Genomic DNA, 17342 nt, shown 5'->3' on the forward strand with positions numbered 1-17342 from the left:
AAAAGCTGGCCACTTCAGCCAGTAGTGGCAACCTGGTAGGGTCCCCTTCCTTGCTGTGGAAGCGTTGTTCTTTCACTCTTCAAAATAAATCTTACTACTGCTCACTCTTTGGGTCTGTGCCATCTTTAAGAGCTGCAACACTCACTGTGAAGCTCTGTGGCTCCATTCTTGAAGTCAGCGAGACCACGAACCCACCAGAAGGAACCAACTCTGGGCAAAAAAACATCTACCCCCACCCCACCCCTGGGTCTGTGGAAAAGTTGTCTTCCATAAAACAGGTCTCTGGTACCAAAAAGGTTGGGGACCCCTGGCTTAAGCCACCCAGTCTGTGGTATTTTGTTATGGCAGCCCTAGAAAACTAACAAAAGGATTGAAAAAAGTGAAAAAATCAGTAATAAAAAGAATGTGCCAGCTCTTTTTATTTGTAGTTTGAAAATGAATTATGTAACATGTCTTTTTTGGGGGGCAAAAAAGACTGACTATAATATACTTGATTCTAGATCACACTGAACTGATCAGACCCCAACTAAACTAGACAAGAGATATGGCAGAAAATCCCACATTAAGGACTTCCTTTTAATGAAAGCTGCTATGTGCTATCACTAAACTTTAATTTTGCTGTAGCAACCCATTCTTTTGGTAATCTCGTATGAATCACTGAACATTGTGACTCTTGATTTAAAGGCTTCTAAAATGTATGGTTTCATTCTTTTTTTTTCATCCAGTCAACCACTGTTCGTTTATTTTTCACAGTACGCTGGCTCTGTGTTTTCAGGATGAGTCAAGCATGGCCCCTGTCCTTATTGAGTTCGTGGTAGAGCAGCGGAGGCAATATGTTAACAGCTAATTACAGGACAGTATAATGAGTGATGCAAGAGCTACGAACAAGGAGCTGTGAGGGGAAGGAGTCACCCCAGGTTGAGGTTGCTGAACATTTCCTGTTCTGAGCCTAACAAGTAGCTTGTGGGCAGATTCCACAGATAGAAGATGAGAATGAAAAGTTAGTCAGGAGTGAGATCAAAATTGCATTAAAAGCTATGCTGAAGAGTTTGGACTTTGCTTGTAGGCAGCAGGTAGCCTACAGGTAGTGCAAGTATGACAGATTTGCATTTTCAAGAGACGGCTCTAGTGGGAATGTAGGGCTGGTGCAGAGGCAGTGAGACCTCTCAGGAGAGGCTTCATGAAAGATTCAGTGAGGGCAGAATCATTGCACACACTTTTCATAACGATAGATTGGTGAATGGGGCAGAGAATGATGCCCTGTTTCTGTGTCATGGATGACAAGGACTTGGAGAGGAAGATGAGAGAGAGAGTAGCCCAGATGACCTCTGGGTTTCTGTTTCAGGTTAGAGGTGTTAGCCACTGAGGTAAAACATACAGATGGTGGAGAGGCAGGTTGATGGGCAAAGGCTTCTCTACTTTGGGCATGCTGTGTTTTCATTTTCTATCACCTATTACATTAAATATTAACTCTTTCTTTGACTTTTATAACTTTTTATTTGAGATGCAACCTATTTCTTGGCCTTCTCACCCTATTGCTTGTGTTTACCCCACAGTTTGCTAAGTTTGACTATCCGCTACTTTCAGACAAAATAAATTTTTTTCTCTGCCCCTTTGCACACAATTTTCTTTCCCTGGCTTACATACCTCCCTTCTATCTCTTCTGGTAGAAAATTATCTGTTCTTAAAGGCTCTTCTTGGAAGTCCTACTTAATCCTTGTGAATGTTTGCAATTTTGGCAGCACTTTCTTTGTACTTATATAAGTATAAACAGTTATCATTCTGCCTTTTATAGTGCAACTAGTTGTGTGTTTCTGTTATCGCCATATTGGAGCTTATTCATATTTATTTTCTGAATGCCTAGGGTATTATTTTGAACAAAATATAAGTGTTTATTGGCTTGAAAGGAGCTAAAAGAAGATTGAACTTGGTTTGGGGGGGTGTTTAATGTTATCTAGAGGCATTTTTTGGGTTCTGAACCCTTTAATCTTCCTCTGTACTTTTGTTAATTCAGTAAGGGTTGTTTTGGTAGAAGTGAAAGAATAGTTGAAATTATCAATGACTTGAAGAAGGGACGCCCCCTCTCCTCCCCGAGACTGGTTTGTACCTTTTACTTTGAAAGATCACAGTTTTTACTTATCTATAGGCAGTTTTATTTTTCTACCCTTCTAATTTCTTTCAGAACCCTGTTGAAGTTTTAGCTAATTAACATAGCTTAAATGTCTTATACTTTATTTCATACATCAAAATTAACTCAAGGGAACAAAAGTAGCCCTGAAGGCTCCTGTGAGCTATTGGAGGAGGGTTGAAATTCAAAGTCTTTTAGCCAATAAACAAGAAAAGAGATGGCTGTTAACATGGCCTTTTTGTGGTACAATGAGAGTAGAATTTAAAAAAATCAGAACTATATTGGGAAGGAACAAGGTTATAGAATATAATTGTGTTACCTAAGTTGGCATTAAAAAAGACATTTCACGGCCGGGTGCGGTGGCTCACGCCTGTAATCCCAGCACTTTGGGAGGCCGAGGCGGGCGTATCATGAGGTCAGGAGATCGAGACCATCCTGGCTAACACGGTGAAACCCTGTCTCTACTAAAAAATACAAAAAAAATTAGCCGGGCGTGGTGGCGGGTGCCTGTATTCCCGGCTACTTGGGAGGCTGAGGCAGGAGAATGGTGCGAACATGGGAGGCGGAGCTTGCAGTGAGGCGAGATCACGCCACTGCACTCCAGCCTGGGCGACAGAGTGAGACTCCGTCTCAAAAAAAAAAAAAAGACATTTCACAAAGCTAGTACCTGAGATACTAAAGTAATTGTTGCGCTGATACAACAAATGAAAGTAAGTTACAACGTATTCTACAGTGTTCATATTGTGTGCTAGTGTGGCTCTATATAATGACAGTTGATGGCTTGGTTCATTAAGCTTATCAATTTAATTTTCAGCATCTTTAGAGCATTTAGAGAAGCACACCTAAATTTGGAAAGTCTATAAAAACCTTTTTTATACTCTTAATTTTAATATATAAATATTTTTACACACCATTGAAAATATGTCCGGTTTTGTGGAATGTTAAACTTGCAGAATTAATAGAGTGGGAATTTCTTCTTTATAAATTACTTGAAATATTTAATTTAGCACCATTCCCATGGAAGTTCCTTCCTGTATCTACGATGAAGGTGTGTCTTTATAGCCTAGCACAGATTTACAGACTAAAGAAAGTAAGCAAACCTAAGCTCTCTAATGCTGCAAGCTTGGAGATTTTCTATATGAGAGGGACCCCTAAAGTCTGAGAAAGGGGGGAATGGGAGGGTTTTGTATCTGTGACAAAAGGTAAAGTTAGCAAGACATGGGCTTAAACCCTACATTAGAATCATCTTCATTCCAAGTTGTTCCAATTAAACTTCCTTACAGAAATATAACTGATTTAGTACTGAAAAAGAAAATGAGGACACAGGATTTATTTTACAGGATAACTTGAAAGCTAATTTTACTGGTTGCTGGTATTCCTTCAAGAGGTGGGAGACCTTTTCAAATAGCACCCTCCTATCCTCCCCCTTGGTGAGAATCATCTGCTATGGTGAGTCAGTCACTGATAGGAGTAAGTTAAATCTCTTAGGTGAGTTAGGGTTAAAAAAAATAGTTTCAGCTTTCTTTTTTTCTACAGGATTGCCAAGCCATATTTACTTTCTGAAATAAAAGGAATCATTGAAAACCTCACTTGACTTTAGTTTAATCAATATCAAATAACTGTATTGGAGTATTTTAAAAGAAGACGTAGGTACAAACAACTTATAAAAGTGAATAACTTGCAAGTTGCAATTGCCTTTTTTGATGGAAGCATGATGTTCTTATACAATGTTCTTTTCACATTTCTTACTTCTCTGGCATTTATTATAAGGAACAAAGCATTTCTGGAACGCTCATTTTAATTTCAAAGCCCAGGCTATTCTATGGAAAACATTTGGTGCATGGAGGATCTGAACAATAGAGGAGGAATGTGCAGTGGGAAGCATCATGAATTGCAGCACTTAAAATACATTCCGAGGGAACACTTCAGACAATGATACTTATTCTTTGTTTTAAACAAAGATTTTAAACTAGTAGTTATAATTTGTCTTAATCTGGACAAATACCTTTCAACTCTCAATATATAAATTAGACTGTCAAGAGTGAGATATTTGCCTTTTGGAATTTGTGAAAACCCATGTAATAAATCAGGCTTATTATTATTCTTATATAATCCATGGTGAAGACACATGATCTTATTTAGCTGCTTGTAAAGCATATGGAGTGAGCTTTGCTAACTGTCACATTTAGCATGGGGGGCCCCAAGAGCAAGATAAACTTAGATCCAGAGAGAATACCTTTGTTAAAGATTCCCATAACCAATTTTCTGCACCTACATGGGGAACAAACTAGAAAATATACATGAAATGCCAACAAATATTTGTGTCATACATATAATGCATTTTACAAAATACTTTACCTTATTTGACCTTCCCCAGTCTTGTAGGATAACAATGATTGTTTTTATTTTCTAAGAGAGGAAACAAAGGCCTGCCACAAGACATTCCACTCTGGGTGATGAACATGGAAATAAAGCAAATTAGAATGAAACAGAGGATCTATTGGGTAAGGGGAGGAGGGTAGGAGGGCAGATGAAAATGATTTTCATCCACATATTTCCCCCATAACTTATTAAGTTTTTTTTTTAGTTCATCGATAAAAACTGGGTCCAGATATCCAAGTAAACAAGCATCGAATGCTCCATAAACAAACAACAACCAAAATCTCTAGGGGCTACTGAGCAGGAAGCATTATGTAGTTTGCTGTCAAAGATGTAATGCATGATTATTATGAGCCTCCACTGTTTCATGACATGCAGCAGCTTAGCTTTCAATAGGAGTTTCAGGTCTTCTATTTTAAATATTAGATACAAGTTGTTTTTTTCCTTTCTCTCATTCCTCTACGATGGTGATTTTAAAGCTTTGTTTATAAAAATTTAATCCAAAACTTGTAATTGTGATCCAAGATTTAATTAAGAAATGGGTGTTTTTTGTTTTTTTTTTTTGAGATAGAGTTTTGCCCTTGTTGCCCAGGCAGGAGTGCAATGGCATGATCTCGGCTCACCACAACCTCTGGCTCCCGGGTTCAAACGATTCTCCTGCCTCAGCCTCCTGAGTAGCTGGGATTACAGGCATGCGCCACCATGCTCGGCTAATTTTGTATTTTTAGTAGAGATGGGGTTTATCCATGTTGGTCAGGTTGGTCTTGAACTCCTGACCTCAGGTGATCCACCTATCTCGGCCTCCCAAAGTGCTGGGATTACGGGTATGAGCCACTGCCCCTGGCCAGAAATGGGTGCTTTTTAATAATGTAATTCAGTATGATGTTTTTGTTTCCAAATACAGAAGCTTAATTTTTGTCTTCAAATAATGTTCTTATTATGAGTTTGTTCTTGTATTTGTTAAGATTCATTTCTTTCTTTTTTTTCTCAAGCTTTATTAAATTAAAATTGGCAAATAAAATTTATATATATTTATGGTGTACCCTGTGATGTTTTGATATATGTATACATTGTAAAATGATTAAATCAAGCTAATTAACACATTTCTCACTTCATATACTTGCGGTGAGGAGTTTGTTCAAGTTTTACTACTGGAAGAATGCTCTAGAAGGCTGTGTATGTGTGTATTGTTTTAATTACAGAAACTTCATATAAAAAATACAGAACTTTGATAAAACAGTCAAAAATGAGAGTAGAAAATTATGTATCTCCAAAATATCAAATAATTATAAAATAAAATTTATACCACTTTTTAGCCAGCAATCTACATTAAGAGGGAGCCAAAAATAATTATAATTAAGTCAGTATTAGTCTATTTAGGCTGAGAATAGAGATAACTAATATTAGGAGAGGGAGAAACATTCTGAATCATATAGAACAGTGGTTGCCTCAGGGGACGAAGTCCAAATCCTTACTATGACCTACTTTCTTGCCCTTTGTAACCTCTCAGATCTGTCTTCTACCCTTTCCCCTAACTCATTTGGCCTCTCAAACAGGTCTCACTCAAAGTCCCCTATCAAGAGGCCTTTCCTGACCACCCCGATCCCCACTCTCTCCCACTCTATTCCCTCCCCCAACTTTATTTTTCCGCAAAACATTTACTGAACCTTGCATTTTTTATTTGTTTATATGTTTATTGTATGCTGCCGATATTAAGAATGTAAACTCCATGAAAGCATGAAATGCATTTCTTTTCCATCATCCAGAACAATGTAAAAAATAGGTGTTCAGTAAATATTTAACATAGAAATGATTTGATGACCGGGGTAGTTGAAGAGAGGACATTTTAATGTCTGTATTTTGAAATTCAGTCGCTAAGACTGTCACTTCCTTCCTTCCTTCCTATTTTTAGTTGGGAACTCCACGGTGGCTGCTGTTGCTGTTCTTGGTGCCATGACTTGACTTTTGTAGGTGTACCGACAGCACTGGAAATGAGTCATGTTACTATGAAATACAGTTGACCTTTGAACAACACTGGTTTGAACTATGCAGGTTCACTTTTAATCGGATTTTTTTTCAATAAAATTACATCAAGTGTGCCTGCCTCTCCTGCCTTCCCTTCCACCTCCTCCATCTCTTCTGCCTCTTACACCCCCAAGGCAGCAAGACCAACCCTCCTCTTCTTCCTCTTCTTAGGAATATGAATATGATGAGGATGAAGACCTTTTTGATGATCCACTTCTACTTGTTGATTTATTTAATTATGTTTTCTCTTCCTTATGATTTTCTTAATAACAACACTATCGTCTCTCTAGCTCATCTTATTGTAGGAATATAGTTATATAGTACATAGAGATACAAAATCTGTGTTAATTGACTATTTATGTTATCAGGCTTCTGGTCAACAGTAGGCTATTCGTAGTTATGTTTTTGAGGAGTTCAAAGTTATACTCAGATTTTCAACTGCACGGTGGGTTGGCACCCCTAACCCTTGAGTTGCTCAAGGGTCAACTGTACTGTCTTTTGTTTTGGTCTGTAATATCCCAGGACTGTGTTCTCCTTAACAATTTGTCAATTTAGTACTTTGTATTTTTCCAATTTTAGGTTACCACACTTGTAAACTGTCCCCAGAACCCTTCCAGCAGGAAAAAAGGACGTTCGAAAAGAGCCAGTGTCCTTCTGGCTTCTGTGGAGGAAGCAACTTGGAATTTATTAGACAAGGGAGAGAAGATTGCCCAGGAAGCTACAGTTTTAAAGGATGAGCTTACGGCTTCACTTGAGGAAGTTCGCAAAGAAAGTGAGTACTCCAGTCCTGGTCAGGAGCAAACTGCATATCTTTAGGGTGTTAGTCACCAAATTAGATTTGTGAGTGTTTTGTTTTTGTTGGCTCCAGTTTTTTAGTCTTTTGCAGAGCTGTGAGGCGCTAGCTGTGGGAGGCAGAGTGGCTCATTAGACAGCTCCAAGGCTCAGTCCCACTCCAGGCTCTTCTTTTTAGTTGCTCGGTCCCCCCAGGCATTCCTCTTCCTCCCCCGCCTTGCCATAGCTTTTCCATAATAAACGAAGAGAAGAGTACCCTTTTTTGGTCTTAGAATATAGTGAGAAATGACTAATGAAGCTGAAGATTTATTTGTCTATACATAAATAAATTATGAAGTTCCTTGTAAACAGTTGGGAAATAGAAGTTTCAGACCTGACCATCTCAGAAGTACATTTTTAACTTTGCAAATTTCTGGAGGTTTAGATTTCCTAAACTTTTTAAAAAATGCTTTGCATAAAATATGCATGAGCCAAGTTGCTGCTTTGTTAATATTACATAATAAAAGCATATATTTCATCTTTTTGAGATCTTTACTTATGATAATACAGCAATTTTCTAATGAATATAAGTCTCAACTGTAGGATAGTTTTAAAATAATTGCTGAATATTCTTTGGTTAGTGGAATGATTTCATATATATCAGCTTTCTGCAAGTATCTATTTTGGGAGGAAAAGGAAAGTTAAATTTTCTTGTTCAGCTTTGTAAAAGAGACTTGGGATTTTTAAATATTTTTCTCCCTCAACCCCCCAACATAAATTTAAGAAAATCAGGAAGCCTTTGCTAATTAAATAATTAAAATGAATATACTAGTAACAATAAGCTTTATGTCACATGTATGATATAGAGGATTTTAAAAAAATTTTTGGCTGAGCGCGGTGGCCCATGCCTGTAATCCCAGCACTTTGGGAGGCCAAGGCAGGTGGATCACCTGAGGTCAGGAGTTCAAGACCAGTCTGGCCAACATGGTGAAACCCCATCTCTACTAAAAACACAAAAATTAGCTGGGTGTGGTGGCAGGCGCCTGTAAACTTGGGAGTCTGAAGCAGGAGAATTGCTTGAACTTGGGAGGCAGAGGTTGCAGTGAGCTGAGATCGCGCCATTGCACTCCAGCCTGGGGGACAAGAGTGAGACCTCGTCTCAAAAAAAAAAATTTTATATTTATGTGAATTTGTTTTTAAAATAAATTTTATTGTGTATATTTAAGGTATACAACATGATGTTATGAAATACATATAAATAGTAAAATGGTTACTATAATAAAGTAAATTGACATATTCATAATCTCACAGTTACCCATTTTTTTTGTGTGTGTAGCAAGAGCATCTAAATCTACTCACTTAGTAAAAATCCTGAATACAGCATTATTAACTATAGTCTTCATGTTGTGTACTAGATTTCTAGAGCTCATTCTTCATAACCACAACTTTGTATCCTTTGATCTGCACTGGCCCATTTCCTCACTCCTGCCCCCCAGCCCCTGGTAGATACTGTTTTATTCTCTGTCTCTGTCTGTATGACTTTCTTAAACAAAGATTCTACATGTAAGTGAGATCCTGCAATAGTTTTCTTTCTATGTCTAGCTTATTTCACTTAGCGTGGTGTTCTCCAATTTCATCCATGTTGTGACAAATGGCAGGATCTCCTTTTTTCCTTTGTATATATAGACCAATTTCTTTATCGATTCATCTATTGATGGATGCTTAGGTTGTTTTCATCTCTTGACTATTGTGAATAATGATACAGTGAATATGGGAGTGCAGACATCTTTATGAAGTGGTGATTTCCTTTACTTCAGTGTTATACCCAGAAGAGGGATTGCTAGCTCTTAATGGTAGTTCTATTTCTAATTTCTTTAGGAACCTCCATACTGTTTTCCAAAATGGCTACACTTTGTTATATATGTTATCTACAATTTATGTTTTATAGGTATTCTTCAGACAATAAATAGAAAACATAATGTGCAAGATAATTTGAAATATATTTGTTGTTTTTCCCTGCTCCCTTCCAACTGAGACCCTCTCTTTGTCCTTGTTCTTGATCATCATCTTAGTCACCAAGCCAGTGTAGACTCTTCCTTTCATTCCACCCTCTCTTCCAATTAATGTCTAAGTTCAATGGACTTCTAAAAACTTTTCTAAAACTTTTATTTTAGGTTCAGGGTACATATGCAGGTTTGTCATATTGGTGTCATGGGGGTTTGGTGTACATATTCTTTCATCAGTCAGGTTCAGTGAATTTTTTCTCCTTGTTGTCTCTCAGATCTGTTCCTTCTTCTCTATTCCTAACATTGCTTCATGAATTCAGGATTATTGCATTAGCCTTCCTCCATAGTAAAATCAAATAGATCTTTTAAAAATGAAAATATGCTCATTTTACTTCTCTGCTTAAAATCATTTTTAGTAGCTGTTGGAGGATCAGGGGACTATCTTTTTCAATAAAGTTCAAACTTTTAAACCTACCTCCCAAAGCATTTCATGATTTGGCTTCTACCATTATCTTGCACCTCTTTCCTGTGACTGCTCCTCCCTCATATGTTCCTCCAAACAGGAACTCGCAGTTTCTTGAATGTTCCATGTTGCTTCATGCTTCTGTGCATGTGTTAGCAGTTACAGTCATACCTTACTTAACAATGGGGACATATTCTGAGAAGTGCATCCATATGCCATTTTGTCATTGTGTGAACATCATAGAGTGTACTTACACAAACTTAGATGGCATAGTCTACAACACACCTAAGCATCCTAGGCTACAAACTTGTACAGCATGTTACTATACTGAATGCTGCAGGCAATTATTAATATAACATAGCGGTAAGTATTTGTATATCTAAACATAGAAAAGGCACAGTAAAAATGTGGTATAAAAAATTAAAAAATGGTACACCTGTGTAGGGCACATACCATGAATGGAACTTGCAGGACTGGAAGTTGCTCTGAGTGAGTCAGGGAGTGGTGAATGCCTAGGACATTACTGTATATCACTGTAGACTTTATAAATACTGTACACTTAGGCTACCCTAAATTTATTTAAAAATATTTTTCCTTCTTCAATAATAAGTTAGCCGTAGCTTACTGCAACTTTTTAACTTTATAAACTTAAAAAATTTTTAACTTTTTGACTCTTTTGTGGTAATACTTAGATTAAAACACATTGTACAGCTGCACAATAATATTTTCTTTTTTATGTCCTTATTCTATAAGTTTTTTTCTATTTTACATTTTTAATTTTTTTTTTACCATTTAAAGTTTTTTTTACTAAAATCTAAGACACAAATACACACATTAGCCTAGGCCTACACAGAATCAGGGCTATCAATATCACTGCCTTCCACTTTCATATCTTGTCCCACTGAAAGGTCTTCAGGGGCAATAACACGCATGGGAATTTTCATCTCCTGTGATAACAATGCCTTCTTCTGGAAGTGTTACCAAAACCCACAGGCGTTGCACTACAATGTTACTATGGCTATGAGGTCACTAGGCAATAGGAGTTTTTCGACTCTACTGTATTCCTATGGGACCACCATCATGTACGCATCTGTTGTTGACCAAAATGTTGTTATGCAAAACATGACCATATTCCCGTCACTTGGATTGCCTTTCTAATTCAGCCAGTTCTTGCTCATGTAGCAAAGCTGAGCCCAGGTCATCTTTTCCAGGAAGTGTTTACTGACCCCGGATGCTGATTTAGATGACTGTCTTCCGTGTCCTTACAGACTCTGAACACCTCTCGTTCATGACACTAACCACCCCATACAGTAAACATTGATGTACTTGTTTAGTAAATTGTGACTGTTAGTTAATTTACTGAGCGTGGCAGGTACCAGGTGTTATTTGATTACCAATGCCTGACACATCACAGACACCTGTTAAACGTTTGTTAAATAAATTTAAAAGTTGAAGCATCCTTTTGTCACTTTATATTATAAAATTTTATATAGTCTTATCTTTGCTTTTAAGGAAAATTAACTCTCATAAGTATAGTTTCTCTGTTGATTCTTTGGTAAGGGATATGAGCCCTATCCTGACATTGTTTCTGTAGGCAAATGTGATCTATTTGACAACATAGTTTCCATAAACTGTCTGATAATAAGTGTGTAAGACATCAGTCATTCTCAGAAGGGAACAATAATTGCCATGAGATGGTATTTGCCTTTGTTTTTAAGTAAGTTAATCTTTTTAGCTCAAAAAAAAAGATGTTATTTTAAAGAGAAGTTCTCAAAGAGAAGTCTTGATTTTAGGATTATGCTGTACAGGATATATCCTTCACTGTGTTCTATTATAATGTGTGAAATACCTCTACATGTCATATGCTGTATACACAACAGATTCATTTGGTTAAAGATCACCAAGTGCTTTACTATGTGATTTATTTGACAAACTGCCAAAATGAGCTACTGCCAGTGACTTCAGTGTGGGAGGAAAGCAATGCAATGGCACATCGTTCTGGAATTTGGGGAACAGCCAATGATTATCCTGTGGATAGTAGGGATAGTGACAGTGAGAGCATTGTTTCCAAAAGCTTGGAAGGAATTTTAAGCTCAGTGGTGGGGTTGGAGTATAAGGAGAATGGATTCTGATCCAATAAACTCTACAAAATACTGGAAACAAATTTTAAGTAGTTTCCTGCCTTCAGTTTTTTTTTTTTAGAGGTATTTGTCCAGTGGCGTAAGGTGAAGGACTAATGAAGAGCAACTAATAAGGTTAAAGTATTTGGAAAAGTGAAAATATATTGAGAGTACAGATAGCTTTATTATATATTTATTGACTTATTTTTAAGAATTTTGAGACCAATTTAGAAAACTTTTCCTTCCAATAAAGACATACTATAATTTATATAGCCTTACTACAAGATTCTGTTTTATTGCTTTCAGTGGCTTTATTTACAGACTTGAAGTGATAAATAATGTGGGCATTTTGGTTACCTAAAGAACTTGCCCATGAAAGGTGAAACATGGGTAGTATAAGGGAGAGATGGTGAAAGGAAAGGTAGTATGTGGGTAGAAGTGTAGAGATTCAGCAGAGGTGGTTCACATTGTAAGTAATTACTTAAAGTTACTCATGATCTTATAGCTTACTCCTACACTACCAATACAATGGCAAAGTATTAAATTTGACATTTTCTTTAAATAGTTTTAGAATATTCGTATAGCAGTTACCCAGGAATTAGTTAAGAGTTATTTATAATGTCTAGATTACATGTTTTGCCTGTAGCATATATACTACCTTTATATAGTTTCTATTACCCTAAAATCTCTAGACATTGCTTCTAAGCCGGGGGTCCCCAACCCTGGGTCGTGGACCGGTACTGGTCCATGGCTTATTGGGAACCAGGCCGTACAGCAGGAGGTGAGTGACAGGCAAGTGAGCATTACTGCCTAAGCTCCACCTCCAGACAGATCAGCTGCGGCATTAGATTCTCATAGGAGTGTGAGCCCTATTGTGAACAGCGCATGTGAGGGATCTAGTTTGCGTGCTCTTTATGAGACTAACGCCTGATGATGTGAAGTGGAATGGTTTCATCCTGAAACCATCCCCATTCCCCCCACCCACCATCTGTGGAAAAATTATATTCCATGAAACCAGTTTCTGGTGCCAAAATGGTTGGAGACAACTGTTCTAAGCCACACAAGTGGTTATTTTTAATGGTTTAAATGGTTTATTGAAGAATAACATGTATACAGGAAGGTGCACACATTATCTCTAACAAAATACATATCCACATAGTGAACACACTCATGTAATCTCCACCCACATCTAGAAATAGAATATTATTAGAACCCTAAGAGGGCCCCTTGTCCCCCCTACCAGCTACTACTCTCTCACTATCCTGATTCTAACACCATAGGTTAGTTTTGCCTCTTTTTGAACTTTAAATACTGAGACTATACAGTATGTTGTATTTTGTGTCTGATTTCTTTTGCTTAATGTTGTATGTCTGTGAGAGCTCACCATGTTCATTCATTCATTGATAATAGACCATAATTTATCTATCCATTCTATTGCTGATGAACATTTGAATTATTTCTGGTTTTTTCTTTAATGAGCATTGCTATTATATACCCATTTGTGCATTACTTTCAGTGCGTTAATGTAGACATTCTTTTGGACTAATACCTAGGAATGAAATTTCTGGGTCATAAGGTATACATATGCCCAGCTTTAGTAGATATTACCAAACAGCTTTCCAAAGTGAATTTTCTAATATGAGTTCCAACTGCTCCACATTCTTGTGAACTTGGTGTTAGCAAGTGTCAGTGTTTTTAATTCAAATGTATGTAGTGGTATTATATTGTAGTTTTAATTTGTATTTCTGTGATAACTTTTTATATGTTCTAGATATGAGTCCTTTTGTTAGTTGTAGGTATTACAAATATCTTCTCCCTTTCATAATATTAACCATTTTTTAATATTCAGAAGTTCTTAATTTAAATAAATTCCAAATTATTATTTTGTTCCTTTATGGGTAGAGAATTTTATGTTCTGTTAAAAAAAACTTTGTTAACATAACTACTTCAAAGTCAAGAAGCTATTTTCTTATGTTACTATCTGGAAGCTTTATTGTTTTACAATCTACCTGGGAATAAATTTTTATGAATTGTGTGAGTTAGAGGTCATGTTTTTTTTAAAATACAGAAATTTAATTGCTCCAGTACCATTTATAAGCATTTAGATGTTTAGTTTTTCCAGTACCACTTATTGAAAAAACTATTTTTTTCTTTTGAATTACTCTTTCACCTTTGTTGAAAACCAGTTGACCATATATGTATGGGTCTACTTAGGTGCTCTTATATGAATATGAATCTTTGATTTATATATCTATTCTTACACCAATGCCACAATAGTCCTAATTACTGTACCTCATAGTAATTGAAATACAAATTATTTTGATTAGGTTATTCTAGGTGCCTTGAACCTCATAGAAATTTTAGAATTAGCTTGTCAATTTTTACAAAAAAGTCCACTGAGATTTTGGTTAGGACTAGATTAGATCTATGGATCAATTTGTGCTGAACTGACATTTTAACAGTGATGAGTCTTCTGATTAAAAACATGGTATATATCTCTACATTTATTTTGGATACAAATCTTGCACATATTTTATTAAATTTGTCCCCAAGTATTTCATGTCTTCTGATATTTTAAATGGTACTTTATAACATTTAATTTAAATATATCACAATAATTCTTTCTGTCCTCTCCAGTCTATTTTAAAATCCATCCAGTGAACTTTTTTTTTACTTTAGTTCCTGAATTTTCATTTGTTTTTTGAAAATAGTTTCCATTCCTGAAATTTCCTATCTTTTCATCCATTAGGACTAGTCTCTATTAAAATCTATTTATGATAGTTGCATTACACCCTTTATTTGCTGACTACAACTGGGTTTTGTTTCTGTTGACTGATTTTTCTTTTACTATGGGTGACATTTTCCTGTTTCTTCATATGATAGTAAGTTTTGGTTATATACTTGACAGTATAGAAAATAGACTATAAGTATTTTGGATTCTCGTTTGGGTAAAATGGTAGAGATGGAAAAAGAAAGAGATGTTTTGGATTCTTTTATTTTCCTTGGAAGAGTGTTGAGTTTTATTTCAGCAGGTGGTTAAATTACTGATGAATAACCAGGAGTTTGTGTAGCCTTTTTAACAGGTTGATTTGGTTTTTATTCTTACAGAGAATTCTTAGTCCTGGGACATAGTCTTTTATTCTATAGTGTGGCCTTGGTGGAGGAGTTTCAGTGGACAGTTTGATGTGTTTACAAAACCCATCTAACTTGCAGGATTCAAACTTTAAACTCTGTTGTTTCTGAAATGAAATGGGCAGCAATTGAAATCACAGCACAGATTTTTATTTTTATTTTTTTTCCTTATGAGTTTTGCTTTCTATTGGGTTCTTCAGCATCTCCCCAATTTTAGAAAAATTGATGTGTACCTTCAGGGCTCCCCAGTCTGTAGTTTTCTCTTTTATGAGATTTTTTTACCTTCAGTTTTTACTCATTCTGTCCTTTCCCAGACTCTGTCCTGTGACATCTTAAGTCAGTAAGATAGTAGCTTTCTACTTGAGTTCTAACTGCCCTATGCTGTCCCACTGGAGAGTGTACTTACAGGAAATGCCATATAAATGTAACTCTCAACCAGTATGGTTTCTAGTATTTCAAGAGTCAAATTCTCTCCAGTTTCTTTTTTGCTTTCTGTCCTTATCAGGTGCCTTGAAATAGTTGTTTTGGGAGGAGCCAAGATAGCTGACTACAGGGATCAGGAAGAGCTTCTCCCACCAAGAGACCACACCGTCAAAATCAGCACATTCTGAACAGTACTTCGGAAGGAAGGCATTGAAAGTGGTTGGAAGGAGAATGCAGATCCTGGGCTGAAGGGGGAGGAAGTTGGGAACCCTGCATGGGGTTGCCAAGCACCAGGACTCAGTTAAATAGGCATAGAGTGGCCTGCTCTCACCAGGGACCTCAGGATTCCTAGGTGCAGGAGACCCCATGATCCCCATAGATGTTTGAACTGTCAAGGAGAGCTGTTTGGAGAGCTGGCAAAGACAGGAATCCAGCCTGCATGGAACCCAGAAGGTTTGGAACAAGAATGATCACAGTGGCACATGGCCAGGGATGCCCATCCCCCAAGGCTTGCCATACTCCTCTAGGTGGTTTTGGCCTTTCTTGACTGTCAGATCTAGACAGAACAGGGCTATCTAACTGTAGGGTGGAACCAGTCTGATGAGTGCTCCTCTGTCTGCCCAGCCTCTCCCAAGGTCTCTGTCTGGCTGCATCCACTTGCAGTACAGCCTCAGACGCCCAGCTGATATGCTTTCCTGTAGCCACCACCATAACTCTTTGACTGGTAGATCCAATATAACTGTCAGATAACTTTTGCAGATGGGCCCTCACCAGTGTGCACCCCCTCACAGCTTCCCCCCACCACTTGGCTGGTGTGCATTCACCTGCAGCCTCGTCCTATAAACCTTGCCACTGCCACCCTGGTGCCACTGGAGCACATGTGCATGCACAGCCCCCACTGCCCTACCACTGCCCTGTTGCTGCAGGTGCGCACATGTGAGCATGAACCCCACTGACACTACCCTGATGAAGGGCTTTTGCCAGCACCCTCCATCAGAGTGTTGTTGCCAGTGGACCGGGAAAATCTTGGTCCTTCCAGTGTAGCAGGTGCTTAACCTCGAGGGGCCAGAGAACAAAGCTGTGGGCTTGGTCCCAGCCCCCACAGGGTTAGAGCATGCAGCACAGAAGTGATGAGCTGAATCTTGACCTTCTGAAATCATCTAGAAACGAAGCCAGTTGACCAAATCCAACTTATACCACAGTCAAACCTCCAAGGGCATCAAAGAATATAAAAGCAAAAAGCTCGATCCAAAGGAGAGCAACCTCAAAGATTAAGGGAACATCAACCCACACAGATGAGAAAGAACCAGTGTAAGAACTCTGGCCACTCTAAAAGCCAGTGTATTCTTACCTCCAAATGACTGCACTAGCTCACCAGCAGTGGTTTTTAACCAGACTGAAATGGCTGAAATGACAGCATAGAATTCAGAATTTGGATGGCAAGAAAGATTATCAAGATTTGGGAGAAAGTTGAAACCCAATCCAAGGAATCTAAGGAATCCAGTCAAATGATTCAAGAGCTGAAAGATAAAAGCCATTTTAAGAAAGAACCAAACTGATCTGATAGAGCTGAAAGACTCACCAAAAGAATTTTATAATATAACTGGAAGTATTAAAAGCAGAATAGATCAAGCTGAGGAAGGAATCTCAGAGCTTGAAGGCTGGTTCTTTGAATCAAATCAGTCAGATAAAAATAAAGGAAAAAGACAAAAAAGGACAAAACCTCTGAGAAATATGGGATTATGTAAAGAGACCAAATCTATGACTCATTGGCATCCCTGAAAGAGAGGGAAAGAGAGAACGCCTTGGAAAACATATTTGAGGATATTGTCCACAAAAATTTCCCCAACCTCTGTAAAGAAGTTGACATTCAGATTCAGGAAATTCAGAGAACC

At 37.5% G+C, this 17342-nt stretch overlaps 1 protein-coding gene across 3 annotated transcripts in view; it reads left to right on the forward strand.

The window, feature by feature from the left end:
* CTNNA3 (catenin alpha 3) overlaps positions 1-17342 on the forward strand; it is a 1765907-nt gene that overhangs the window by 71003 nt on the left and 1677562 nt on the right. For all 3 annotated transcript variants that reach the window (XM_054435153.1, XM_054435155.1, XM_054435156.1), the window contains exon 3: positions 7112-7304. In XM_054435153.1, coding sequence (XP_054291128.1) covers positions 7112-7304 — 193 coding nt within the window. The remainder of the gene's footprint in view (positions 1-7111; positions 7305-17342) is intronic.

This window comes from Pongo pygmaeus, chromosome 8, assembly GCF_028885625.2.
Source record: "Pongo pygmaeus isolate AG05252 chromosome 8, NHGRI_mPonPyg2-v2.0_pri, whole genome shotgun sequence".
In the NCBI taxonomy this organism is placed as follows: domain Eukaryota; kingdom Metazoa; phylum Chordata; class Mammalia; order Primates; family Hominidae; genus Pongo; species Pongo pygmaeus.